Genomic DNA, 26,390 nt, shown 5'->3' with positions numbered 1-26,390 from the left:
TCTGTTAGAGGAGTGTTGGGAAAAATTAAAATAATCATTTTGTACTATGGGAGAGAAATATTGCCTATTCTCTTAATGGCTTTTGACTGAGGCCGAGAATTAAATTGACATAAGACAGATTAACAGGAGAAAAGCACACATTTAGTTTAAGTTCCATGTGACACAGACACTTCTGTGAGAAAAGGAAGACCCAAAGAAGTGGCAAAACCAAATGCTTTCAAGGCAGGTTGAACAAAGAGAGACCATTGTGGGAAAGTAACCAAAAAATATGGAGCAATTTAAAGGAAGATAAGAATTATTTTAGCTAGGTCTGTTTATACAGAATTCTCTCAGCTTTAACTCTCTAAGAATGTCTCTCTCCCCACCACCCCCACCCCCACCCCTACCCCTATTAATGACCCAAGAATAGGCATTTCTTGATTTAAGAAAACTTTGACTTGAAAGATTTCCCTGGTGGCTCAGACGGTAAAGCGTCTTCCTACAATGTGGGAGACCCGGGTTTGATCCCTGGGTCAGCAAAGTTCCCCTGAGAAGGAAATGGCAGCCCACTCCAGTACTCTTGCCTGGAAAATCCCATGGATGGAGGAGCCTGGTAGGCTACAGTTCATGGAATGCTAAAGAATTGGACACGACTGAGCGACTTCACTTTTCTTTCTTTTTTGACTTGAAAGAAACATAATAAGTTGTTATTTACAAAGGAATCACTATTTTATAAAAGGACTCATTATAACTAGTTCACTTAAATCATTAATCTATAAGGTGATTTTATGTATTTATTCATTTGACACATTTATTTATAATACGCCTCCTGTGTACCAGAGAAGTGAACTAAACACACCAGGCCCCTACTCAGGGCACTTATATTAAATTACCAAATGAGTAAGTTGTCAGCCAAACAGAGTGCTTTGCAGAGTTAACCTAGGCTCATGTGGTGTAGAATGGCTAAGAGGCTGTCATTTAAGCTGAGATTTTGTTGACAAGGTCAGGATTTTCTATTTTACTTTTTTAGAAACATCAAATATGTTAATTTTCACATCTAAAGCTTTCTGTAGCCTTCAAAGTTTGGTAAATTATGGATATTCATAATTAGTTTCAGTAGTCGGTTTGAATCCATTAAGTATGTCTTTAAAAAAAAAAAAAAAAGCTTGATTATTAGATATAAAGGAAATACCCTCCACTGATAGAACATTGTTGGAGTAAAACCTTATGGGAAGTTTCTACTGCCCTGAATTCTTTCACTTGTAAGTGGCAGTATGATAAGAGAAGTCCATTTTGCTTTGATCACCTTCTATTGACCCATGGTGATAATAATTTCCTTATAGGTAGAGAAATAATTCAGAATCGGGTAGAGAAGTAATTCAGAATGCATGCCTGCTAGGTAGCTGGAATCTCTTAATGGGGCTTGCTAATTATAGAATTGTTGAGGGAAGTACCATCTGAATAAATAAGGGAAGATTCATATAATCTTTTTATTTCTCAAGGATCTACTATAGTCCTTTTCAAACAGCTTTCTAAATAACCTGCTTTTAACAACATTAATTTACTGTTATGAATTGTACTTTTACTAGTGACTTCTCCAGATAATTCTGAGTTTCAGTAGTTCTTAGATTGAAACATTCTGGATTTTAATGGCTGCTAGAAATGGAACTTTTACTTCCTGGAGTTTAATGCTCTAGACTAAAGTAGGAGTTTATTTTTAAAATTCATCATATCCTTACAGATCTAGTTTAAAATGACACGTGTATAAATTTGTATAAGGAAATGTTCTATTGGAATAATTAGAACATTTCTCGTGATGAGAGATTATATCATAGAAAGAAAACTCAGCTATAGAAAAAGTTAATTTCTGTTTTATACCAGGTTGTGGTCTGTTGGGTAGCTGTGTTTAATAGTGGTATAAGTATACATTTACTCCCTTTAAATTTTTGTCTTTTGTTCTGTAGCATGTTTTTGGCCTGGGGGAGACTCTGCACCCGTAGCTGTAGACCTAAATTCCTGAAGACAGTTGGGGCTTCAAAAATCCTTGGACTCTCTACTTCTGCTGTAGGTATTGCTTAATCACTTATAGAAATAAAATTGCACATACTCTGCAGTATTTGAAAAAGACAATTTTTCATGGCTATTTTGTAATTATTTTATTAAAATGAGTATTTATGTTATATAAGCTGAAATGATCTCTTGTTATTAGCCAGAACTGACTTTCACTGCTTGCCTGTCTATATGTCAGGCATCAGTTCAGTTTAGTCGCTCAGTCGTGTCCAACTCTTTGCGACTCCGTGGACTGCAGCATGCCAGGCTTCCCTGTCCATCACCGACTCCCAGAGTTTACCCAAACTCAGGTTGGTGATGCCATCCAACCATCTCATCCTCTGTTGTCCCCTTCTCCTCCTGCCTTCAATCTTTCCCAGCATCAGGGTCTTTTCCAGTGAGTCAGCTGTTCGCATCAGGTGGCCAAAGTATTGGAGTTTCAGCTTCAACATCAGTCCTTCCAATGAACACCCAGGACTGATCTCCTTTAGGATGGACTGGTTGGATCTCCTTGCTGTCCAAGGGACTCTCAAGAGTCTTCCCCACCACCACAGTTCAAGAGCATCAATCTTCACCACTCAGCTTTCTTTACAGTCTAACTCTCACATCTATACATGACTACTGAAAAAACCATAGCCTTGTCAGGCATAGTGCAGGGCATTTTATTCATTATCTCAATTTATTTATTTATTTATTTCAATTGAAGTATAGTTGATTTACAGTATTGTGTTAGTTTCAGGTATACAGCATAGTGATTCAGTTTTTTTTTTTAAACAGGTTTTATTCCATTATAGATTATTATGAGATAATTGGGTATAATCCCCTGTGCTATACAGCAAATCCTTATTGCTTAGCTATTTTCTGTATAGTGGTTTCTGTCTGTTAATTACTCAGTCCTCATTTCACCCCACCTGCTTTGATAACCACGTTTGTTTTTAGATTAATTAGTTTTTAGATTCCCCATATAAGTGCTATCATATAGTATTTGTTTCCTCTGTCTGATTTACTTTACTAAGCATAATATTCTTTAGGTCCATCCACATTGCTGCAAATGTTGGTATTTCATTCTTTTTTATAGAGAGTTATATTCCTCTGTATATATACCACATCTTCTTAAGCCAGTCATCTGTTGATGGTGCTTGGTTGCCATCCATGTCTTGGCTGTTATAAATAGTGATACTATGAACATTGAGGAGCATGCATCCTTTTGAATTAGAGGTGTTTTCCGCTCCCCCACCCCCCACCCCCCCCACACACACCCAGGTATATACCCAGGAGTGGAATTGCTGGATCATATAGTAGTTTTATTTTTGATTTTTAAGGAACCTCCACACTGTTTTCCATACTGGCTGTACCTATTTACATTTCTACCAGCAGGGTATAAAGATTCCTTTTTCTACACATTTATTATTTATTGACTTTTTTGATAATAGCCCTTCTGATCACTATGAGTTGATAGCTCATTGTGCTTTTGTTTTACACTTTTCTGTTAGCTAGTGATGTTGAGCATCTCTTTATGTGCCTAGTAGCCATCTCTCTATATATCTTTTTTGGAAAAATATCTATTCAGATCTTTTGCCCATTTTTTGATTAGGTTTTTGTTTCTTTGATACTGAGTTGTGTGAGCTGGTTGTATATTTTGGGTGTTAACTCCTTGTTGGTTGCATCATTTGCAACTGTTTTTTCCCATTCTGTAGGTTGTCTTTTCATTTCATTAATGGTTTCTGTTGCTGTGCAGAAACTTAATTTTGACTAGGTCCCATTTGTTAATTTTTTCCTTTATTTCTTTTGCCTTGGGAGACTAAGAAAATATTGCTCTGACTTATGTCAAAGACTGTTTTACGTATGTTCTCTTCTGAGTATATTATGGTATCATGTCTTCATTTAGGTCTTTAAGCCATTTTGAGTTTGTTTTGTATATGATATGAGAGAATGTTCTAATCTCATTATTTTACATGTGGCTGTCCAGTTTTCCCAGCACCACTTATTGAAGAGATTGTCTTTTCTCCATGTATGATGTGGTCTCCTTTATGTAGATTAGCTGACCAAAGCTGAGTGGGTTATTTCTGGACTCTCTAGTTTCTTCCTTTAACCTGTGTATCTGTTTTTGTATCAAAACCACACTGTTTTGCTTACTGTAGCTTTCTAGTACACTCTGAAGTTAGCAGGGTTATACCCTGCAGGTTTTTTCCTCTAGATTGTGTTGTCAATTTTGGATCTTTTGTAGTCTCATGTAAATTTAAGATTATTTATTCTAGTTCTATGAAAAATGTCATGTGTATTTTAATAGAAATTCTGTAGATTGCTTTGGGTACTATGGCCACTTTAAGAATATTAATTATTCCATTCTAAGAGGTCAAGATATCTTTTCATTTAATTAAATCATCTTCAATTTCAAGTCTCCACCTCCTTGGTAAGTTTCTTATTAGTCTTTATGTTTTTGATGTGATTTTTAATGGGAGTTTCTTTACTTTTGCTTTCTGATATTTCATTATTAGTAGTACATTTCTGTGTATTAATCTTGTATGCTGCAACTTCGCTGAATTCACTTATTACTTCTACTAGGTTTTGTGTGGAGACTTTAAGGTTCTCTATTATAGAGTATCATGTCATCTACAACTATTGACAAATTGACCTCTTCCCTTCCAATTTTTTATTTTATTTTTCTTGTCTGACTGCTGTGTCTATGACTTTCAATACTATGTTAAATAAAAGCAGTGAGAGTGGGCATCCTTGTCTTGTTCCTGAATTTAGCAGGAATGCTTTCAGCTAGTCAGTGTTGAATATTACATTGGTTTGACATAAATGACCTGTATTATGTTGAGATATGTACCCTTTATACCCACTTTAAGAAGAGTGTTTATCATGAATGCATGTTGTGTTTTGTCAAATGCTTTTTCTGCAGCTATTGAGAATACATGGGGTTTCTGTGTTTCCTTTTGTTGAAATGATGTATCACATTGATTTGTATGTGTTGAATTATCCATGTAACACTGGAATAAATCCAACTTGATCATGGTGTGTGATCCTTTTTATGTATTATTGGATTCTGTTTGCTAGTATTTTGTTGAGGATTTTTGCCTCTGTATTCATCAAGGATACTGGCCTGTAATAATTCTCTTGTTTTGTTAGTGACTGTCTGGTTTTGGTATCAGAGTGGCATTGTAGAGTAAACTTGGGAGTTTTCCCTCTTCCTTCCTTTTTTTTTTTTGAATACTTTGAAAAGAGTAAGTTCTTTATTTGATTGGTAGAATTTTCCCCTGAAGCCATCAGTTCCTAGACTTGTTTGAGGGGAGTTCTTTTTCCTTTTTAATGTAATGTATTTTTGGCTGTGCTGGGTCTTTATGGCTACATGCAGTTTTGCTCTCGTTGCAGTGAGCAGGGGCTACCTTCTAGTTGTGATTCAATGGCTTCTCATTGTGGTGGCTTCTCTTATTTCAGAGCATAGACTCTAGAGCACCTGGACTTCAGTAGTTGTGGTTCCTGAACTCTGGAACACAGGCTCAGTAGTTGTGGCACATGGACTTAGTTGTTCTGCAGCATGGGGATCTTCCCAGAACAGAGATCAAATCCTTGTATCCTGCATTGACAGGTGGATTCTCTATCACTGGGCCACCGAGGAACAAAGGGAATTTTGTTTATTACAGATTCTATTTCACTTCTAGTGATTGGTCTGGTTAAATTCTTTTTGACTCAGTCTTGGCAAGCCATATGGGTCTAGAAATTGGTCCATTTTTTCTAAGTTGTCCAATTTGTTGGCATATAACCATTCATAGTATTCTCTTTTGATTTTTTTTTTAATATCTATGGTATTGAGATTTCCTATCTTTGATTTTGTGTTTTATTTGGGTCCTCTGCCTGTTGATGGACATGAGTTTGAGCAAGCTCTGGTAATTGGTGATGGACAGGGAAGCCTGGCATGCTACAGTCCACGGGGTTGCAAAGAGTCGGACACAACTGAGCGACTGAACTGAACTACCTGTTGATAATCTTATAGGTGTTCCCTTGTACATGATTGTTTTTCCCTTGCTGCCTTTTGATTCTCTCTTTCGCTTTTGCCATTTTAATTATCTGTCTTACTGTGTGTCTGTCTAGGTTCAACTTGGTGGGGACTCTCTGTGCTTCCTGTACCTGGATATGTTTCCTTCTTTAGGGTTGGAAATTTTTCTGCCATACTTCCTTATAATACATTTTGATCCCCTTCTGTCTTTCTTCACCTTCTAGAACTCCTGTTATACAAAGGTTGGCACACTTTATATTTTATTAATCTTGTATGTTGCTTTCTTTTTTTTATTTTTTATTTTTCTGTTTGTTGTTTGATTGGGTGATTTATTCTATCTTCCAGATCATTTCTTCTATGTAATTTAAGACAGCCATTCATTGCTTCTAGAGTGCTTTTTATCTCAGAAATTCAATTACCTATTTTTGATTGGGTCTTCTTTATAGGTTCTATTGTTCTTTGTTGAAATAATCTATGTTTAGACCAATTCTCTTTCTTAATTCAGTTAGCATTCTTATTATTAACTCGTTGAATTCAGTGTCTGGTAGACCAACTATCAGGCTTCCCAGATGGCCCAGTGATAAAGACTCTGCCTGTCAATGCCAGAGATACAAGAGACACAGGTTTGATTGCCATGGGGCAAAGATCTCCAGGATAGGAACTGGCAACTGAAAATTCTGTGGACAGAGGCACTGGTGAGCTACAGTCCATGGGATTGCAAAGAGTCAGACGTGACTAATCGACTGAGAACACACACACAATTATCTGTTTCATTATTTATTCATTCAAGGAATTCTCTTCCTCTTTTAACTGGGAGAATTTCCTCCACCTTTTCATTTTACTGAACTTTCCCTCTCTGTGAACTGAAACGGTTATCTGTTGGTCCTGTAGGGGTGTTTTCATGTTGGAGCAACCCTGTGTAGACTGTCTTTGGTGCAGGGGCTGGTTTTGATATGGATATCAGGTCTCTCCTCCAGGTGTGCTGGCCTCTATCTCCTTGTTAGGGATTGTGGTTGATGTTGGATCTAAAGCCTGTGCAGTGTGTGACACAGGACTTCCTGTTGCTCTGCAGCTTTGCCACCCTGTCAGGGGCAGGGTCTGCTCCCTAGTTGTTGGAGTAGAAGCCCTGAGGTTTGGGCTCAGTCAGACTCCATTCCCCGGAGTATGTGCCCCGCCCTAAAGGAGGGGATTGCTGGAGAAAGTGAGGCCTTCTGTGGACTCAGAGAAGTCTGGCGGGCCTCCTGCATAGGTATCTGCGGCTCCAGTGTCCATTCCGCCTTGTGATCATCACTGATCTAGTGCAAGGCTGTGGCATGGAGTGGGCAAGCCAGGCACTTACTTGACTGGGACTGGGGTCAAGGCATTGTGGCTGTAGGAAATGAAGTGACGATGCTGCCACCAGAGACCTGGGCTGCCTCTGTGGCAGTCTTCTCCTGGGACCTGTCTCCCCCCCATCCAGTGCTGAGTTCTGGTATGGTGGGCAGGGCTGGTATGCTCACGTGGCTAGGAAAGGGACCCCAGCATGCTGGTCACATAGATTCCCAGGTGCTGCAGGAGTAAATGCTGACAAGGGCCACCATTCCAGTCGGATCATACCCCAGGCCCTTACACCATCTATGTCCCTAAGTAAAGTCTTCTCCCAGGACCTATCTGTCCCATATCCAGTGCTAAGCTCTGATGTGGAGTGGATGGGGCTGAGGTCTTCTTCCTGCTTGGTTTAGCAAATGTTGGGAGCCAGCAGCCACCAGTGCAGAAGTCTCTTTGCCCTGCTTATTGGCAGGTCGCCACCATATACTCTTCATGGGTAGAGTCTAGGCTTCTCCAGCCCTTCTGTCTGTTTCAACAATTCTCCCTGTAGGCAGGGGGCTTGTCTCCTCCATGTAAGATCCTGAGACTGGGACACCCAGCCTGTGACTCAACATGCTTGCTCCGCTGGGTAAAAGTTCTCTCAGATTGTTCAGATCCCTCACTGTCGCAGAGCTCCCAACCCTAAGCTTTTTTTCCATCCTACCCCATTAGATGGAAATCTTTCTTACAGCTTTGGCTGTATAGGAGTTGGTTGTTTTGTCAGTTTCCAGTTAGTCTTCCATGAGAATGTCCCACGTTTGGATGTATTTTTGATGTATTTGTTAGGGGAGTTGAGCTTCATGTCATCTTGATCCAGTCCCTTTATTATTTCACTTTATATTTACAAAATTCTTCATGTTATGATTTGCTATAATCTTTTTTACATATGGAAGCTTAAATAAGTTTAGTATCTTGCCCAAGGTCAAAATACCACATTTACCCCTTTCTAGCTCTATGCATTCTAAACGTCTGGCTCCGTCTGCTCAAGAAAGGATGTAACTAGTGACTGTAAGTGCAGGCACCATGACTTCCAATTGTAGGAAATACAGTGGATTGAGGACCAGATTATATGACGAATTGGAAAAGCAAACAAACCCAAGATGTGGGTCGTATCCACAGGTTTGATTCCTAACTTGGTTTCTTCGACAAGTCAGTAGCATGGGGAAAGTGGGGGTGGGTAGTATTTCAGAGGGACTGCTCTGAGATGCGGAGAAGGCAATGGCACCCCACTCCAGTACTCTTGCCTCAAAAATCCCATGGACGGAGGAGCCTGGTGGGCTGCAGTCCATGGGGTCGCTAAGAGTCGGACATGACTGAGCGACTTCACTTTCACTTTTCACTTTCATGCATTGGAGAAGGAAATGGCAACCCACTCCAGTGTTCTTGCCTAGAGAATCCCAGGGACGGCAGAGCCTGGTGGGCTGCTGTATACGGGGTTGCACAGAGTTGTACAAGACTGAAGTGACTTAGCAGCAGCAGCAGCAGCTCTGAGATGAAAAGAACGTTGAAAAGCACAACCACCAGAATGATGTATGGACCTTGTTTAGGGACTTGATCCAATCAACAGAAATGTAAAGAGATATTTTTAAAGACATTTAGAGAAATATGATGGTGGATTGGGTATTAGATGATATTAAGGAATTACTGTTAGTGTGATGGTGACATTGAAGTTATACAAGAGAATATCAATATTTTGTATAGATATATGCCAAAGGAAAGTAAAAGGAGGAAAAACTTTGTTTTTCCGTTACAGGAACATTCTGTTATTTTCCTATGCCATCTAGTGGCAAAATAATGTAGTTTGTCTGCTTCTTTAAATTGAGAGCCGTATCTTATAAAACGTTTAATATCTGTGAGATAATTCTGTTAGTGTCTGCTTACTTAGGCAGCATTTTGTCCAAAGGGACAAACTGTATGTTTTAGAGCATTATAGTGAAGTGAGTGAAAGTTGCTCAGTCATGTCTGACTCTTTGCAACCCCATGGACTATATAGTCCATGGAATTCTCCCGGCCAGCATACTAGAGTAGGTAGCCGTTCCCTTTTCCAGGGGATCTTCCCAACCCAGGGATCGAACCCATGTCTCCCACATTGCAGGTGGATTCTTTATCAGCTGAGCCACCAGGGAAGCCTTTAGAGCTTCAGATCAAAATTGAGCAGTACAGAGTTCCCGTGTATCCCCTGGCTGGACACATGCATAGCCTCCTCTATATCAACATCCCTCACCTGAGTGGTGTATTAGCTACAAACATTGAAACTACCTTGATACATTATGTTCACCCAAAGTCCGTAATTTACATTAGGGTTCACTCTTGGCGTTGTGCCTTCTGTGTGCTTTGACAAATGTATAATTACATGAATCCATTTTTACTGTATGACACAGAGCAGTTTCACTGCCCTAAAAATCCTCTGTCTTCTACCTGTTTGTCCCTCCTTCCCTCTTAAGTTCTGTAAACCACTAATCCTTTTGCTGTCTGATTTTGCCTTTTCCAAAATGTATACATTTGTGATCATAACACATGTGGCTTTTTCAAATTGGCTCCTTTCACTTAGCAATATGCATTTTCCTCATTGTCTTTTTCTTTGCATGATGACTCATTTCTTTTTTGCATGGAAGAGTATTCCATTATTTGGGTGTACCACAACTGGTCCATTCATGTATCCTGGTTGCTTCCAAGTTTTAGAAATTATGAATAAAGATGCTATAAACATCAGTGTTTAAGATTTTATATGGACTTAATTTTTCAACTCCTTTAGGTAAATACCAAGGAGAGTGATTGCTAGATTGTATGGTAAGAGTATCTTTAGTTTTCTAAGAAACTGCCCTGTCAGCTTTCTAAAATCAGCTTTATAATTGCACAGTAAACCATAGAGTATGCTGCTGCTGCTGCTGCTAAGTCGCTTCAGTCGTGTCCGACTCTGTGCGACCCCATAGATGGCAGCCCACCAGGCTCCACCGTCCCTGGGATTCTCCAGGCAAGATCACTGGAGTGGGTTGCCATTTCCTTCTCCAGTGCATGAAAGTGAAAAGTGAAAGTGAAGTCGCTCAGTCGTGCCCGACTCTTAGCGACCCCAGGGACTGCAGCCCATCAGGCTCCTCAGTCCACGGGACTTTCCAGGCAAGAGTACTGGAGTAGGTTGCCACTGCCTTCTCCGACCATAGAGTATACAACTCAACAATTATTTTTAAATGTATATACCATAAAACCACTGCCACATCAGCATATAGAATATTTCCATCACCTCTGAAAGATGCTTCATGTTCCTTCACAGTTCATTTGTCACTGCTAATTTGTTCTTTTTCACCATAGATTATTTTGCTTTTTTAAAATTGTTATTTTATCTAAGTGGATCATGTATTATATACTCATTTGTATATGGGTTCTTTCACATGCATAATGATTTTAAAGTGACCCATGTTGTTTTTTGAGCTCGTTCTTTTTTATTGCTGAAAAGAATCCTATTGTATGGATGTATTGTTTGTTTAACCATTCATTCACTTGTTGATGGACTTTTGTATTATTTCCAGGTTTTAGCTATTTTGAGTAAAGTTATTGTAACATTGAGTACATGTGACTGTGTGGACATAGGTTTTCATTACTCTTGTTTAAATACCTAACAGTAGAATCACTGGGGTGTGTGGTAGATTTATGTTTGTTTTTAAAGTAAGTGTTAAGCAGTTTTCCAAAGTGGTTGTATCATTTCACATTTCTTCCAGGGTTGTACAAGAGTTCTAGCTGCCTCACATCCTTGTCAATATACAGTATCTATAATTTTAGCCATTTTGTTGGGTATCTAGTGGAAGCTCATTGTGGTTTTAATTTGCATTTCCCTCATGACTGATGATGTTGAGCATCTTTGTATGTGCCTTTTGGCCTTTCATATGCCTTTTGTGAAGTGACTATCAGAATTTTTGCCCTTTCTCAGCTGAATTGTTTGATTTCTTATTGAATTATGTATTCTTAATGTGTATTTATGTACTCTAAATAAAAGTCTTCTGTAAAATAACATGTTGCAAACACTTTAATTTTATGACTTACCTGGCAACTATTTAAGAGGTATTTGAGCCTACTGAAAGATATTATAGGGGAGGGGAAAAATCAACTTTTTCCTCTATCCTAGGTTTTCTGACTGAGGCCCTAAGAGTTAGACTGAAAAGAAAGATTAAAACAAGAGTAAAACAAAAACTGTTCATCATGCATGTTGTGTATACACACAGGAGAACTCAAGTGAGATTAGTACCTCAGATGAGTCATTAGAAATTGAACTTATAAATAACATCTTAACAAAGAATAGTAGATTTGTAGAGAAGGGACTTAACAAAGGAAAAAGAGTGTAGACATGAAAACAGGGGTTGTATTAACGAGGTTTGTCTTGTAGAGTCTGGTGCTGTCTCAGCTGATGAGTCTGCAATTATCTCTGGTGATTAAGAATTGTCCTGTTCACCCAGGTGGAAGGGGGAGGGCAAATGTGTTCTTCTGTGTGCATGCTCAGTTACTTCAGACTCTTTGTGGCCCTTTGGACTGTAACCCTCGAGGCTCCTCTCTTCACGGGATTTCCTAGGCAAGTCAAGCAATAATAATAAACATTTTAAGTGATCACCATATGCTTTACGTGATATCTCATTTAATCCTTGTAACAACTGTATATTGTTAGCACTGTTTTGTTTTCTCCAATTTAACTGGTAAGAATATGCAGCCTTGGAGGGTTTGGTAATTTTCTTTAGTCACACTGTCAGTGTCTTCGATCATTGTACTGTATATTCCCAAGCAAAATTATTGATAACTCAATAAATATATTTTACTGAGAATCTAAGATTTGAATATAAATATATAGCTACATATACAGATATACGTGTACTTTTTTCTTTCTTCTTCTTCACTCGCTCAGTAGTGTCCGACTCTTTGCAACCCCGTGGACTGTAGCCTGCCAGGCTCATATGTCCATGGGATTCTCCAGGCAGGAATACTGGAGTGGGTTGCCATTTCCTTCTCCAGGGGATCTTCCTGACCCAGGGATTGAACCCAGGTCTCCCATATTGCAGGCAGACGCTTTAACCTCTAAGCCACCAGGGAAGTCCCTGGGCAACCTGAAAGATAACACATGAGACACAGTTCAGGTTCTAAAAGAAAACCTGAGAACAGATGTTACACATGTGCCATAGAAATTGTGATGAGGAGAGAGGTCAGAGGGAGAATAGAGGAAGGAAAGGTTACTTAGAATCTGAGAACATTGCTTAGATGTTCAACCTTAGGTATGTCTCGTCAGGTATAACAATTACCGCAAACTTGATTGTATTACAGTGACAGTTACTCTCACAGTTCTAGGCTCCAGAATCCAAGATCAGGATCCACTGAGCCAAGATTAAGCTACCACCAGGACTACAGTCCCCCAAACCCCTAGAGAGAGTCCATTCCTAGCCTCTTCCAGCTTCTGATACCTGCTGTAACTCCTTGTCTTATGGCCACATCACCCTAATCTTCATGGCCGGCATCTCCAAATAAGTCTCTGATCATCTTTACATGGCCTTCTCTGTGTGTGTATAATCTACCTCTGCCTCCTTTTATAAGGACACCTGTGATTAAATTTAGGGCCCACCTGGATAATCCAAAATTGTCTCCCCATCTCAAGATGCTTAATTGAATCACATCTGCAAGGATATAAGGATGTATCACCTTATAAGGTACCATTCACAGATTTCAAGGATTAGGATGCAGCTGTCTTTGGGAAGGTCGTTTTTGAGCCAAGCATAGTGGGGATTATGGAGTAGATCATCTCCAACAGAGGAAAGAACTTGATTGAAAGCAAGTGAAAAGAAACACAGTGAAGATAATTAGATAGTGACATCAGGTCCTGTTCTCTTGCATCACTGTATGAAACAGCAGGGCAGGGGGAGAGAAGGCTGGAAGGGATTCAGTTCAGTTCAGTTCAGTTCAGTCGCTCAGTCGTGTCTGATTCTTTGCGACCCCATGAATTGCAGCACGCCAGGCTTCCCTGTCCATCACCAACACCCGGAGTTCATTCAGACTCACGTCCATCGAGTCAGTGATGCCATCCAGCCATCTCATCCTCTGTCGTCCCCTTCTCCTCCTGCCCCCAACTCCTCCCATCATCAGAGTCTTTTCCAATGAGTCAACTCTTCGCATGAGGTGGCCAAAGTACTGGAGTTTCAGCTTTAGCATCATTCCTTCCAAAGAAATCCCAGGGCTGATCTCCTTCAGAATGGACTGGTTGGATCTCCTTGCAGTCCAAGGGACTCTCAAGAGTCTTCTCCAACACCACAGTTCAAAAGCATCAGTTCTTTGGCACTCAGCCTTCTTCACAGTCCAACTCTCATATCCATCCATGACCACAGGAAAAACCATAGCCCTGACTAGACGGACCTTAGCCGGCAAAGTAATGTCTCTGCTTTTTAATATGCCATCTAGGTTGGTCAGAACTTTTCTTCCAAGGAGTAAGCATCTTTTAATTTCATGGCTGCAATCACCATCTGCAGTGATTTTGGAGCCCCCCAAAAATAAAATCTGACACTGTTTCCACTGTTTCCCCATCTATTTGCCATGAAGTGATGGGACCAGATGCCATGATCTTCATTTTCTGAATGTTGAGCTTTAAGCCCACTTTTTCACTCTCCACTTTCACTTTCATCAAGAGGCTTTTTAGTTCCTCCTCACTTTCCGCCATAAGGGTGTTGTCATCTGCATATCTGAGGCTATTGCTATTTCTCCCAGCAGTCTTGATTCCAGCTTGTATTTCTTCCAGTCCAGCATTTCTCATGATGTACTCTGCATATAGGGTCTTGAATTCCAGGTTGGAATGTGAGGTACGTTCCGTGGACTGAGGAGAGTCTCTGAAGATTTTATAACAAGCTAGTGGCATCCCCCCCTTGGAGAAGGTGATGGCACCCCACTTCAGTACTCTTGCCTGGAAAATCCCATGGACAGAGGAGCCTGGTAGGCTGCTGTCCATGAGGTCGCGAAGAGTCGGACATGACTGAGCGACATCCCTTTCACTTTTCACTTTCATGCATTGGAGAAGGAAATGGCAACCCACTCCAGTGTTCTTGCCTGGAGAATCCCAGGGATGGGGGAGCCTGGTGGGCTGCCGTCTGTGGGGTCACACACAGTCGGACACGACTGAAGTGACTTAGCAGCAGCAGCAGTAGCAGCAGCAGTGGCATCCCCCAGTCTGTGCTGTAAGATTGTTAAAAAAAAACAGCATTATCTTTTGACTGCATCCCCATTTCTGTCATGATCTTCCTCCCCACTGCTCTCTCTCTCATCTTTTCATCATTGTATTGACAGGCATTTTATTATAGTACTTTTTAAATGGGAGGGAGGCAGGGGAAAATGCCGTGATTCATTAGCCAAAGGTAAGCCACTCAGTGCTTTTCCCTAGGATTTTTGAGACTGGCACCAGAGAAAGCTCTCAGTTGCTCTACAGTGGTGAAATTGGGAAGTCTAAATGTGTATTGTTTCATGTGGAGAAAAGTGGGCTGAAATTGTGTGGGAAAGTGGTAAAGCGGAACCATGATGAAGGTTAATTTTCTGGTTTCAATGTTACCCTTGAGTCTGGCTGCACCAATTACCTTCTCATGGTGACATGAGCCTTCTAAGAAATTTCGCTTTTCTCATAAAGTGTTCAGATTGAGTTTTTGTCTCTGCAACTAAGAGATCTGATTTGTATAGTTTTGGGGCATCTCTGTATTTGTTTGCTTCTCATTTTCTGAGCTAGGAAAAAGCATAACATAGTATTTTATTTATTGTTGTTGTTGGGTTTTGTTTTATTTTTTTAAGTCAGATTGGGGAACAACCAAATTTCTAGTGGACTATCAGACTGGTACTGTGTCAATAAATTAACCTTTCCAAAGGGAAAGACAGTTTCTTTTAAAAACAGATCTGTATTTAAACAAAGGACACTGAGGAAGTTGTATAAGTGCTAAGAAATGAAGGCAAATGATACTGTGTCATCACCACATGACTGATGACGTAGTTGTTGTTTAGTTGCTAAGTTGTGTCTAACTCCTGTGACCCCCCATAGACTGCAGCATGCCAGGCTTACCTGTCCTTCGTTATCTCCTGGGGTTTGCTCAAACTCACGTCCATTGAGTTGGTGATGCCATCCAGTCATCTCACCCTCGGTCACCCTGTTCTCCTTTTGCCCTCAATCTTTCCCACATCAGGGTTTTTCCAGTTAGTCAGCTCTTCGAATCAAGTATTGGAGCTTCAGCTTCAGCATCAGTCCTTCCAGTGAGTATTCAGGGTTGATTTCCTTTAGAATTGACTGGTTTGATCTCCTTGCAGTCCAAGGGACTCTCAAGAGGCTTCTTCAGCATCATGGTTCAAAAGCATCAGTTTTTCAGTGTTCAGCCTTCTTATGGTCCAACTGTCACATCTGTACGTGACTAACTAACCCATAGATCTTAAAGATAATAGATGTTTAGGATACCCCAGCAACCTGGCATCACGGTAAGCGGTATGCATTACATGGGTGCTTCCTTTCTGGTCCAGCCTAGTCTTAAAATACTTGAATCCATCTGCTTCTCATGCCTGGTTATTGTCTTCACCTCTCCATCCATTAACTCTGTTATTTCTGTTTCTGGCTTTTTCTTGTATTCTTTCTGTTTTACACTTGACTACCCTGTGAGTCATAGTTATCAGCCACCTTGATTTCACACTTTGAGCTCACCTTTTTTTTTTTCTACATTTGTCCTATCCCATCTAAATGCGTCGGATCTTACAGTCAGGGCCCTCAAATAGTATACAGTTGACCTGAGCATCTTTGAGTCTTAGGATAATGGGTTAAGTTTTTTTTCTTCTTTCCAAACTTTCCTATTCCAGTACCACTGCAGTAGACTTTTTTTTTAAGTTGAGCTGTATTTGACATACACTATTGTGTTAGTTTCAAGTATATTACATTATGATTTGACATGTATACATTGCAAAATGGTCGCAACAACATATAGTAACCATCTGTCCCCATACAACATTATTACAGTGTTACTGATCATATTCCTTATGTTGTACATGACATCCTGATGATTTATTTACTGGATTACTGCAGGTTTGTTCCTATTCATCCCCTTCGCCTATCCTCTTCTCCCTTCTGGGAGTTCTTTGTATCTGTGGAACTTTTTATTTTGTTCATTTTTTTTTTTTTTAGATTCCACATACAGGTGGGGTATTTGTCTTTCTCAGTCTGATCCCATGGACTCTGTCTGTGGAATTTTCCAGGCTAGAATACTGGAAGGGATTGCCATTCCCTTCTCCAAGAGATCTTCCTGACCCAGGAATCAAACCCAGATCTCCTGCCTGGTAGGCATATTTTTTACCATCTGAGCCACCAGGGAAAACCCTCATTTAGTATAATGCCCTCTAGATCCACTCATGTTGTTATAAATGACACGATTTTATTTTTTTATTGCTGAGTATATTCTACTATGTGTGTGTGTGTGTGTGTGTGTATTCACACATACCACATCTTATTTTTCCATTTATCTATCAGTTCAGTTCAGTTCAGTCGTGCCTGACTCTTTGCAACCCCATGGACTACAGCACGCCAGGCCTCCCTGTCTATCACCAACTCCCAGAGTTTACTCAAACTCATGTCCATTGAGTCCATGATGCCATCCAACCGTCTCATCATCCTCTGTCGTCCCCTTCCCCTCCTGACTTCAGTCTTTCCCAGCATCAGGGTCTTTTCAGATGAGTCAATTCTTTGCATCACGTGGCCAAAGTATTGGAGTTTCAGCTTCAAAATCAGTCCTTCCAATGAATTCAGGATTGATTTCCTTTAGGATGGACTGGTTGGATCTCCTTGCTGTCCAAGGGACTCTCAAGAGTCTTCTCCAACACCATAGTTCAAAAGCATCAGTTCTCTGGCACTCAGTTTTTTTTATAGTCCAACTCTCACATCCATACATGACTACTGGAAAAACCATAGCCTTGATTAGACGGACCTTTGTTGGCAAAGTAATGTCTCTGCTTTTTAATATGCTATCTAGGTTGGTCATAACTTTTCTTCCAAGGAGCAAGCGTCTTTTAATTTCATGGCTTCAGTCACCATCTGCAGTGATTTTTGGAGCCCCCCAAAATAAAGTCTGACACTGTTTCCACTGTTTCCCCATCTATTTGCCATGAAGTGATGGGACCAGATGCCATGACCTTAGTTTTCTGAATGTTGAGCTTTAAGCCAACTTTTTCACTCTCCTCTTTCACTTTCATCAAGAGGCTCTTTAGTTCTTCTTCACTTTCTGCCATAAGGGTGGTGTCATCTGCATATATGAGGTTTATCTATCAGTGGACACTTATCTTGGCCATTGGTAAATAATGATGCAGTGAACATTGGAGTACATATATCTTTTCAAATTAGTGCTTTTGTTTATTTCAGGTAAATACTCATAGGTGAAATTGCTTGACAGTAACAATACCCACTACTTTGACTTGCAGCTTCAGTTTTGGGGCTTCCCAGGTGGCTCAGTGATAGGAGATGCAGGTTTGATCCCTCTTGGGAAAATCTCCTGGAGGAGGAAATGGCAGCTCACTCCAGTATTCTTGCCTGGGAAATCCCATGGAGAGAGGAGCCTGGCAGGCTAGTCCATGGGGTCCCAAAGAGTCAGACACACTTTGGGGACTAAGCATGCACACATATGTGAATATGGTATGGAAGTCCTATTTTTCATTTTTAAAAGAACCTCCTAACGTTTTCCATGGTGACTGTGCTAATTTACAATCCCACCAGTAGTGCACCAGGGTTCCTGGTGAGAGCTGTTCTGACAGGTAACAGTAAACATTTTATAGACGAACCTTTTTCTCATCTCTGCCAAGAGTGGCACCTAGTGGTGATTCTATAGAACTACAATTTTTCAGCTTTACATTGACAGCAAAAGATACTGCTTTTACCAGCAATTTTGCATTTATTACATAACATTTCTGTATATGTATACCAGGTATTCATCTACCTGAGAACAGAAGTCACTTCATGAAGTTAGCTGTCCAGAAATGATACAGGCCCTATAGATGTTCCATTGTACAACGGGGGCTCCTGTTTAATCCCTGATAGTATTTCAGGTTTATTTTATTTTCCTAATATTGGACCTAATCTGGACAATAACTCTCAGACAGTGAGAGTTTCCCTCACTGCTGAATCTTGACATCTCTGGGCATTGTTGGGTATCTTTTACATTTTCCCTACTATAATTGTTTCCTCAGGCTACCTTAACAAATTAGCACAAACTAAGTAGCTTAAACAACAAAAATGTATTAATGGTTAAGGACACTAGAAGTCCAGGATAAAGGTGTTGGCAAGGTTGGTTTCTTCTGAGGGCTCTGAGGAAGAATCTGTCCTGTGCTTGTCTCCCAGCTTCTGGTGATTTGCTGACAGTCTTTGGTGTTTCTTGACTCACAGAAGCACCACCCTGACCTCTGCCTTCACCTTCAGGTGCCATTCTTCCTGTGTACTACTCTGTCTCCACATTTACCCTTTTCATTTGGATGCCATTGGTGTTGGATTAGGGCCCACCCTAATACCCCCCAGAGATGCTCAGCAGGCTCAAATATACCTTGTGCATACCAGGACACAGAGACCCCATAGAGATTGAGACAGAATGGTATTTGGGTGTCTCCTGAGGAGGTACGGGTCAGCAGTGGACTGCTGCAGGGGCAGGGGCTCTCGGTGCATAGACCTGGGTGTGGCATAAGCCCTCTTGGAGGAGGTGGCCATTAAACCCCACCATAGAGCTGCTAGAACTTACACAGGACTGGGGCAACAGACTCTTGGAGGGAACAAACAGAAATTTGTGTGCACCAGGACCCAGGAGAAAGGAGCAGTGATCCCACAAGAAACTGACCCAGACTTGCCTGTGAGTGTCAAAGAATCTCGGCTGGAGGCGTGGGTCGGTGGTGGCCTGTTGCAGGGTTGGGGGCACTGAGTGTAGCAGTGCATGTATGGGACCTTTTGAAGGTCGCCATTATCTTCATTACCCCCACCATAGTTTGGCCTCAGGTCAAATAACAGGGAGGGAACACAACCCCGCCCATCAACAGAAAACTGGATTAAAGATTTGCTGAGCATGGCCCAGCCCATCAAAAAAAGAGCCAGTTTCCCTCTCAGGCAGTCTCTCCCATCAGGAAGCTTCTATAGGTCTCTTACCTTCTCCATCACAGGGCAGACAGAATGAAAACCACAATCCCAATCTAATCACATGGACCACAGCCATGGCTAACTCAATGAAACTATGAGCCATGCCATGTAGGGCCCCCCAAGACAGATGGGTCATGGTGGACAGTTCTGACAAAACGTGGTCCACTAGAGAAAGAAATCGCAAACCACTTCAGTATTCTTGTCTTGAGAACCCCATGAACAGTATGAAAAGGCAAAAGATAGGACACTGAAAGATAAACTCCCCAGCTTGGTAGGTGCCCAACATGCTACTGGCGATCAGTGGAGAAATAACTCCAGAAAGAATGAAGAGATGGAGTCAAAGCAAAAACAACACCCAGTTGTTGATGTGACTGTTGATGACAGTAAAGTCTGATGCTGTAAAGAGCAATAATGCATAGAAACCTGGAATGTTAGGTCCATGAATCAAGGCAAATTGGAAGTGGTCAAACAGGAGATGGCAAGAGTGAACATCAACATTTTAGGAATCAGTGAACTAAAATGCACTGGAATGGTGAATTTAACTCAGAGGACCATTTTATCTACCACTGTGGGCAAGAATCCCTTAGAAGAAGTGGAATAGCCATCATAGTCAACAAGAGAGTCCAAAATGCAGTACTTGGATGAAATCTCAAAAACAACAGAATGATCTCTGTTTTCAAGGCAAACCATTCAATATCATGGTAATCCAAGTCTATGCCCCAACCACTAATGCTGAAGAAGCTGAAGTTGAATGGTTCTATGAAGACTTACAAGACCTTCTAGAACTAACAACCAAAAAAGATGTCCTTTTCATTATAAGGGACTGGAATGCAAAAGTAGGAAGTCAAGAGATACCTGGAGTAACAGGCAAATTTGGCCTTGCAGTACAGAACGAAGCAGGACAAAGGCTAATAGAGTTTTGCCAAGAGAACGTACTGGTCACAGCAAACACTTTCTTCCAGCAACACAAGAGCAGACTCTACACATGGACATCACCAGATGGTCAACACCATAATCAGATCGATTATATTCTTTGCAGCCAAAGATGGAGAAGCTCTATACAGTCAGCAAAAACAAGACTGGGAGCTGACTGTGGCTCATATCATAAATTCTTTATTGCCAAATTCAGACTTAAATTGAAGAAAGTAGGAGAATCCACTAGACCATTCAGGTATGACCTAAATCAAATCCCTTACAATTATACAGTGGAGTGAGAAATAGATTCAAGGGATTAGATCTGATAGACAGAGTGCCTGAAGAACTATGGATGGAGGAGTTTCATGACTTTATACAGGTGCAGTGATCAAGACCATCCCCAAGAAAAGAAAGGTAAAAAGGCAAATGGTTGTCCGAGGAGACCTTAGAAATAGCTGTGAAAAGAAGCAAAAAGCAAAGGAGAAAAGGAAAGATATACCCATTTGAATGCAGAGTTCCAAAGAATAGCATGGAGAGATACGAAAGCCTTCCTCAGTGATTAGTGCAAAGAAATAGAGGAAACAATAGAATGGGAAAGACTAGAAATCTCTTCGAGAAAATCAGAGAAACCAAGGGAACATTTCATGCAAAGATGGGCTCAATAAAGGACAGAAATGGTATGGACCTAACAGAATCAGATGATATTAAGAAGAGGTGGCAAGAATAGACAGAAGAACTATGCAAAAGAGATCTTCACAATCCAGATAATCATGATGGTGTGATCACTCACCTAAAGCCAGACATCCTGGAATGTCAAGTCAGGTGGGCCTTAGGAAGCATCACTACGAACAAAGCTAGTGGAGGTGATGGAATTCCAGTTGAGCTATTTCAAATCCTAAAAGAGGATGCTGTGAAAGTGCTGCACTCAGTATGCCAGCAAATTGGGAAAACTCAGCAGTGGCCACAGGACTGGAAAAGGTCAGTTTTCATTCCAATCCCAAAGAAAAGCAATGTCAAAGAATGCTCAAACTACCACACAATTGCACTCATCTCACATGCTAACAAAGTAATGCTCAAAATTCTCCAAACCAGGCTTCAGCAGTATGTGAACCGAGAACTTCCAGGTGTTCAAGCTGGATTTAGAAAAGGCAGAGGAACCACAGATCAAATTGCCAACATCCATTGGATCATAGAAAAAGCAAGAGAATTCCAGAAAAACATCTACTTCTGCTTTATTGACTATGGGAAGGCCTTTGACTGTGTGGATCACAACAAACTGTGGAAAATTCCTCAAGAAATAGGAATACCAGACCACCTGACCTGCCTCCTAAGAAATCTGTATGCAGGTCAGAAAGCAACAGTTAGAACTGGACATAGACAACAGAATGCTTCCAAATTGGGAAAGGAGTACGTCAAAGCTGCTTATTGTCACCCTGCTTATTTAACTTATATGAAAAGTACATCATGAGAAATGCTGGGCTGGAAGAAGCACAAGCTGGAATCAAGATTGCCGGGAGAAATATCAGCAACCTTAGATACGCAGACGATACCACCCTTAGCCTGAAAGCAAAGAAGAACTAAAGAGCCTGTTGATCAAAGAGAAAGAGGAGAGTGAAAAAGTTGGCTTAAAGCTCAGCCTTCTGAAAACTAAGATCATGACATCCAGTCCCATCACTTCATGGCAAATAGATGGGGAAACAGTGGAAACAGTGACAGACTTTATTTTTCTGGGTTCCAAAATCATTGCAGATGGTGTGTAGCCGTGAAATTAAGACGCTTGCTTCTTGGAAGAAAAGCTATGACCAACCTAGACAGCATATTAAAAAGCAGAGATATTACTTTTCCAACAAAGGTCCATCTAGTCAAAGCTACGGTTTTTCCAGTAGTCATGTATGGATGTGAGAGTTGGACTATAAAGAAAGCTGAGCACCAAACAATTGATGCTTTTGAACTGCGGTGTTGGAGAAGACTCTTGAGAGTCCCTTGGACAGCAAGGAGATCCAACCAGTCCCTCCTAAAGGAAATCAGTCCTGAATAATCATTGGAAGGACTGATACTGAAGCTGAAACTCCAATACTTTAGCCGCCTGATGCAAAGAACTGACTGACTCATTAGAAAAGACACCGATGCTGGGAAAGATTGACAGTGGGAGGAGAAGGGGCTGACTGAGGATGAGATGGTTGGATGGCGTCACTGACCCAATGGACATGAGTTTGAGTAAACTCGGGGAGTTGGTGAGGGACATGGAGGCCTGGTGTACTGCAGTCCATGGGGTTGCAAAGAGTCGGACGCAAGTGAGCAACTGAACTGAACTCATTAATTATAGCTGCAGTGAGAAAATGAAAGTGTTAGTTGCTCAGTCCTGTCTCTCTGTGACCCCATGGATCATAGCCCACCAGGCTGTTCTGTCCATGGAATTCTCTAGGCAAGGATGCTGGATTGGGTTGCCTTACTCTCCTCCATGGGATCTTCCCAACTCAGGGATTGAAACCAGGTCTCCCACATTGCAGGTGGATTCTTTTCTGTCTGAGCCACCAGGGAAGTCCACATCTGCAGTGAGCCTATTTCTAAATAAGATCAATTTCTGAGGTGTTCTCAACATAACAAGTAAGGGAAGGAGACAAGTAGCATATTTCAACCCATCATAACCTCCTGTTTCATTTTTTATCCGGATTTTATTTTTGCCATATAGTCAGGCCTAGAATGAATCTGCCTGCAATGCAGGAGACCCGGGTTTGATCGTTAGGTCCGGAAAATCCTCTGGAAGAGGGAATGGCTACCCACCCAGTATTCTTGCTGGGAAAATTCCATGGACAGAGAAGCCTGGGGGGCTACAGTCACTAGACTCACAAATGTTGGAGACGACTAAGTAACTAACACTTTCACTTTAAGCTCTGAAATTGCTTTATCCAATAAAATGTGAGGAGAAGTGATGTGTATACACCTAAGGAGAAAATTTTAAGAATTTTTTCCGTTTGCTGTGAATCTGGCAGTACTGCAGAAAGAATCTGTTTCATTGTCTTATGTCTCAGAGTCACAGTGACATGGAACAGAGTAGCACGTGACTTCCAGTGGATGTGTAGCAGGAAAAAGAAATAAACCTTTCATTATTTTAAGCAATGGAGACTTTGGGGTCTTGTGTTACTGAAGTGTTAACTTAAGGAAACTGATACCACAAGTTCACTCCTAATGTGTGGGATTTTCTCATCCGTTCATGAGATATTTATAAAAGCTTGTTCTGGCTAGTTAAAACTATGGTTTTTCCAGTAGCCATGTATGGATGTGAGAGTTGGACCATAAAGAAGGCTGAATGCTGAGAAATTGATGCTTTCCAATTGTGGTGCTGGAAAGGACTCTTGAGAGTCCCTTGGACAGCAAGGAGAACAAACCAGTCAGTCCTAAAGGAAATCAACCCTGAATGTTCATTGGAAGGACTGATGCTGAAGCTGAAGCTCCAGTACTTTGGCCACCTGATATGAAGAGCCGACTCAGCAGAAGTGGACTGCAGAGGATGAGATGGTTGGATGGCATCACTGACATCCAATGGACATGAATTTGAGCAAACTCCAGGAGATAATGAGGGACAGGGTAGCCTTGTGTGCTGCAGTCCATGGGGTCACAAAGAGTCAGACACAACTGAGCAACTGAATAACAAATGTGCTTGGCATAGTACTATGTGTTGGATACTGTGATGATTAATTTTATCTGTTAACTTGGCTAGGCCACACTACCCAGATATTTGGTCAAACACCAGCCTGGATGTCTCTATGAAAGTATTTTTCAGTTGAGAGTAATATTTCAATCACTACAGTTTAAGTAAAATGAATTATTAACACTCTCTGTGATGTGCATAGCCTTGATTCAGTCAGTTAAAAGATGTAGAGAAAAAGACTGACGATCCCCAAAGAAGGGGGAATTCTGTCTGTAGCTGTCTTTGGACTTTAGCTGCAACACTAGCTCTTCCTTGGCTGGAGCTCTACAGGGCTTGAACTTCCTGGCTCCCACAATCTTGAGAGCCAGTTCTTTAAAATAAATCTCTGTATATATGTACATCCTATTGGTTCTGTCTCTATAGAAAAATCCAGTTAATATATACATCAGTGCAAACAAGCTATAAGTAATCCTTGTGAGGATTTAACAGTCTAAAGGAGCAAAAACAGAAATGCAAACAGATAAAAAAGACAATGTTTTGTAGTAAATGCTGGATACTCCGTCTCATGGGAGCACAGAGGAGGAGCATCTGACCTTGACTTGGGGAATCAGAGAAGGTCTCTGGAGGAAACAGAGTCTAACTTGAGAACTGAAGGTGGCAGATGGAATAGGAATTAGTGAAGTGAAGGGACAAGGTTGTGGAGACCAGGGATTAGATTAAATGTAGAGCATGCGTTCTTAACAGGGGCATTATTGCCCCCAAGGGGGAGAAACTGCTGCTTGGCAGGTGAAAGCAATCTTGGTTATTGCAATGTTTTCTGATCATCCAAAGCTCAACTCTGTCTGACAAAATCTTATTCCTTTACATTTAATGAGAGAAATGGGGAGGCATGTTCAGCAAAAATATCTAAAAAGTCTCCATGGTTGGAAAGTGGTGACTAGAAGAAAAAAAAGGATGGAGAAACATTTGTGTAGAAAGACCAGTTGTATGGAGGAAGAATCACATATGAACCTTGTGAGAGAAGACTATAGAATATTTGATAGATCAGAATGTTCTAGACACAAATTTTAAAGAAAATTAAATCTGAAATGCATTTTGACTTTAAATAATTTAGGTAAAATTGGACTTTTTAGTCTAAATTATCTACTATAGACTCTGCTTACTTTTATGTATGAATCTTTATTTTATAGGCACATGCTGAATAAATCATTTAGATTTAAAAATTTCTTAGAGGGATCTCCTTGGTGGTCCAGTGGCCAAGATACATCCAATGCACCCGGCCTGGGTTTGATCCCTGGTTAGGGAACTAGACCCCACATACCGCAACTTAGAGTTCATGTGCTGGAACTAAACATCCCCAGTATCGCAAAGAAGATGGAAGACCTGGCGCAGGCTAAATAAGTAAATCAATACTAAAAAATTTTTTTTTTCTTAGAGATGGCAAAAGACAATTATTGAGATATCTTTTTCTGGGACTTTCCTGGCAGTCCAGTGGTTAAGACTCTGCCTTCCCAATGCAGGGCACAGATTCAAACCCTGGCTGGGGAACTAAGATCCCACCTGCCATGCAGCACAGCAAAGTTAGTCCTTTTCTGTTTATCTTTCTGGGCGTTTTTAGTTTTATAATTCTCTAAAATAGCATCCTCGTCAGGTGGGCACTTAATCATAATGCCATTCTGGAAGGCACATTAACCTCTGGAGAATCTGCATGTGATTTACTTCAATGGAGTTTCAAAGATTAAAAAATATATATATATGAGAAAAACAAAAAGGTATATTTCTTGGTTTCATTATTGGAATAGAATGAGAACAATGGTCTATTTAATAACCATTATCACTATCTTCCTTCTAGATTGAATTTACTTTACTATTCTATTAAGAAAATCTTTGCAAAAATGCTGCCAATCATTTTTTTTTAATTTCAGCAGCTTATTAACAATGAAATCAAAGATGCTCCATGCTTCTGAGAGATAATGTAAACTTCCTTTTAGAATCTTAAAGAACTAAAAAATTGAATGCTTTGCTGTAATTTTAGCTTTTAATATGTCAAGCTTGCTTAATGTGAGTAGACCTGACCTGAATGTCTGATACGCTTTTTTTTTTAAAGGCAGCATTCTAGTAGTCTCTTTTAGAATGTCTTCTTCTGCAAAAGGCAGTATGTGTTCTGAAGTCAGACTATCTGGGTTCAGATCTTGAGTTGAATCTGTTTAGGTTTAAATGCTACTTGCTTTCGTGAACTTGGGCAGATGTAAAGTTACATGATCTTATCCTCTCTGTACCTCACTTTCCTCATGTGTAAATTATGGCTA

At 40.7% G+C, this 26,390-nt stretch overlaps 1 protein-coding gene across 10 annotated transcripts in view; it reads left to right on the top strand.

Moving 5' to 3' along the window:
• Window positions 1-26,390, top strand: part of KYAT3 (kynurenine aminotransferase 3) — a 78,443-nt gene that overhangs the window by 2,369 nt on the left and 49,684 nt on the right. For 6 of the 10 annotated variants that reach the window (XR_009599703.1, XR_006057922.1, XM_060411545.1 and 3 more), the window contains exon 2: window positions 1,944-2,043. The exons of 3 other annotated variants lie outside the window; for them this stretch is intronic. Coding sequence is in view for 5 of the 7 variants with exons in the window: in XM_060411545.1 (XP_060267528.1) it covers window positions 1,945-2,043 (99 nt within the window). In the remaining 2 variants the exon portion in view is untranslated. Of the gene's footprint in view, window positions 1-1,943; window positions 2,044-10,130; window positions 10,166-26,390 lie in introns of all 10 variants that reach the window. One more of the 10 variants, XM_060411539.1, reaches the window with a different exon arrangement.

Source organism: Ovis aries, chromosome 1 (assembly GCF_016772045.2).
Source record: "Ovis aries strain OAR_USU_Benz2616 breed Rambouillet chromosome 1, ARS-UI_Ramb_v3.0, whole genome shotgun sequence".
In the NCBI taxonomy this organism is placed as follows: domain Eukaryota; kingdom Metazoa; phylum Chordata; class Mammalia; order Artiodactyla; family Bovidae; genus Ovis; species Ovis aries.
The sequence above is the reverse complement of the archived record's forward strand: the minus strand, read 5'-3'. Positions and strand labels throughout refer to the sequence as shown.